The following is a 2,017-nucleotide window of genomic DNA, read 5'->3' as shown; positions in this document are numbered from 1 at the left end:
GCATCATGGAATGTAGGGACTCTAAGTGGTAAATTGCTAGAGGTGATATATGCTCTTAAGAGATTTAAGGTCCATATAGTGTGCCTCCAAGAGACTAGGTGGAAGGGGCAGCGAGGGGTGGAGCGAAATGGGTACAAGCTATTGCATTCGGGGGCGGATGGAGCTAAAAATGGAGTAGGCTTTCTAGTGGCTATAGAACTGCATAAGAATGTTATTGAGGTGAAAAGATACAACGATAGGGTGATGGTATTAAGGTTAGTGTTAGGAGTCGAAGTAGTGGTTGTGGTTTGCGCTTATGCACCGCATGTGGGACTAAGAGACCAAGAAAAGATGGAGTTTTGGGATTGCCTAAATGGAGTGGTGAGGGCAGTATCTAGGGAGGAGACCATTTTTGTAGGAGGTGATTTCAATGGTCATATCGGTAAGGATGGTGATGGCTTTCAGATAGTTTATGGAGGTTTTGGTTTTGGGGATAGGAACGAACCTGGTAGGGATCTTTTAGATTTTGCAGTGGCCCATGACCTAGGTATTCTGAACTCTTTCTTTAGGAAGAGGGACTCAAACCTAATCACTTTTACTAGTGGGGGAAGGAATACACAAATCGACTATCTCTTAATGAGGCAACACGATCGAAGACGGTGGAGAGACTACAAGGTGATACCGGGGGAGACCGCAACAGCTCAGCACCATTTACTGGTGGCAGATGTAGTACTGAGAGAGAAAGTGAGTAGGATGGAGAGAAAAGGGCGGTCTAGGATAAGATGGGGAAATTTGAAGGGCACAAACATTACGATGTTCAAGGAGAAGGTAATCTCGACGACAGCAAGTTATCTTGTTGGGGACGCAAACCAGATGTGGGAGGATATGGCAGCTTCCATCACTCAAGTGGCAAAGGAGACTCTAGGGGTCACGACAAGCAGGACAAATGGGAACAAGGAATCTTGGTGGTGGAATGAGGATGTGCAGAGCAAGATCAAGGATAAGCAACAGAGTCTTAGGGATCTTTTAAGGTGCACAAACAAGGGGGAGCGTTGGAGGTTGAGGGAGAAATACAAAAACGATAGGAGAGAGGCGAAGAAGGCGGTGACAGAGGCAAAAAACACAACGTATAGACGGATGTATGCGCGTCTGGAAACAAAGGAGGGGGAGCATGATATGTTCAAGATTGCTAAAGCCAGGGAGCGTAGAAGACAGGACCTAGGAGTAGTGAAATATATAAAGGGAGAGGATGGACGTGTCTTAATTAAGGAACAAGACATTAAACAGAGATGGCAAAATTATTTTAACAGTCTTTTTAATGGCAGACAGACCAACCAACGAGAAACAGACAACCATGCTGCACAGAGACAACAAAGGAATAACTCCTATTGTAGAGGTATCACACAGGGAGAGGTGAGGAGAGCACTTAGGAAGATGGGAAGGGCTAAGGCGGTTGGTCTAGACAACATACCGATTGAGGCTTGGAAGTGAATAGGGGATGAAGGAGTTCAATGGCTCACTACTCTATTCAACCTTAGTTTCAAGAATAGAAAAATGCCAGACCAGTGGAGGAGTAGTGTAGTAGTACCCATATACAAGAACAAGGGAGACACACAGTGTTGTGGAAATTACAGAGGAATTAAGTTGTAAGGTCATACTATGAAATTATGGGAGAGAGTAATTGAGACTCGAATTAGGAGAGAAACGTATGTTATGGTTAACCAATTTGGTTTCATGACAGGACGGTCAACCACGGAAGCGATACACATACTAAGAAGATTAATGGAGAAGTATAGGGAGAAAAAGAGGGACCTACATATGGTATTCATCGACCTTGAAAAGGCATATGACATTGTGCCACGTAGACTAATTTAGGATAGTTTAGAAGGTAGAGGGGTACCTGGAAAATTTATAGACTTAATTAAAGATATGTATGACAGGACGAAAGCTAGTGTTCGTGCGCCGGTAGGAGATACAAATTTTTTCGCGGTGGAGATGGGACTCCACCAAGGATCGGCATTAAGCCCGTTTCTTTTCA

General features: G+C 44.2%; 1 protein-coding gene across 1 annotated transcript; it reads left to right on the top strand.

Moving 5' to 3' along the window:
• Nucleotides 1–243: 243 nt before the first annotated feature.
• LOC143560682 (uncharacterized) lies at nucleotides 244–1,470 on the top strand. The gene has a single exon (XM_077048932.1). The coding sequence runs from the start codon at nucleotides 244–246 to the stop codon at nucleotides 1,468–1,470; it is 1,227 nt and encodes a 408-aa protein (XP_076905047.1).
• The last annotated feature ends 547 nt before the right edge of the window (nucleotides 1,471–2,017 follow it).

Source organism: Bidens hawaiensis, unplaced genomic scaffold, assembly GCF_021521415.1.
Source record: "Bidens hawaiensis isolate Kalapana, Puna unplaced genomic scaffold, B.hawaiensis_p1.1 tig00020424_1, whole genome shotgun sequence".
In the NCBI taxonomy this organism is placed as follows: Eukaryota; Viridiplantae; Streptophyta; class Magnoliopsida; order Asterales; family Asteraceae; genus Bidens; species Bidens hawaiensis.
Note: the sequence above shows the minus strand (reverse complement) of the source record. Positions and strands in the feature narration are given on the sequence as shown.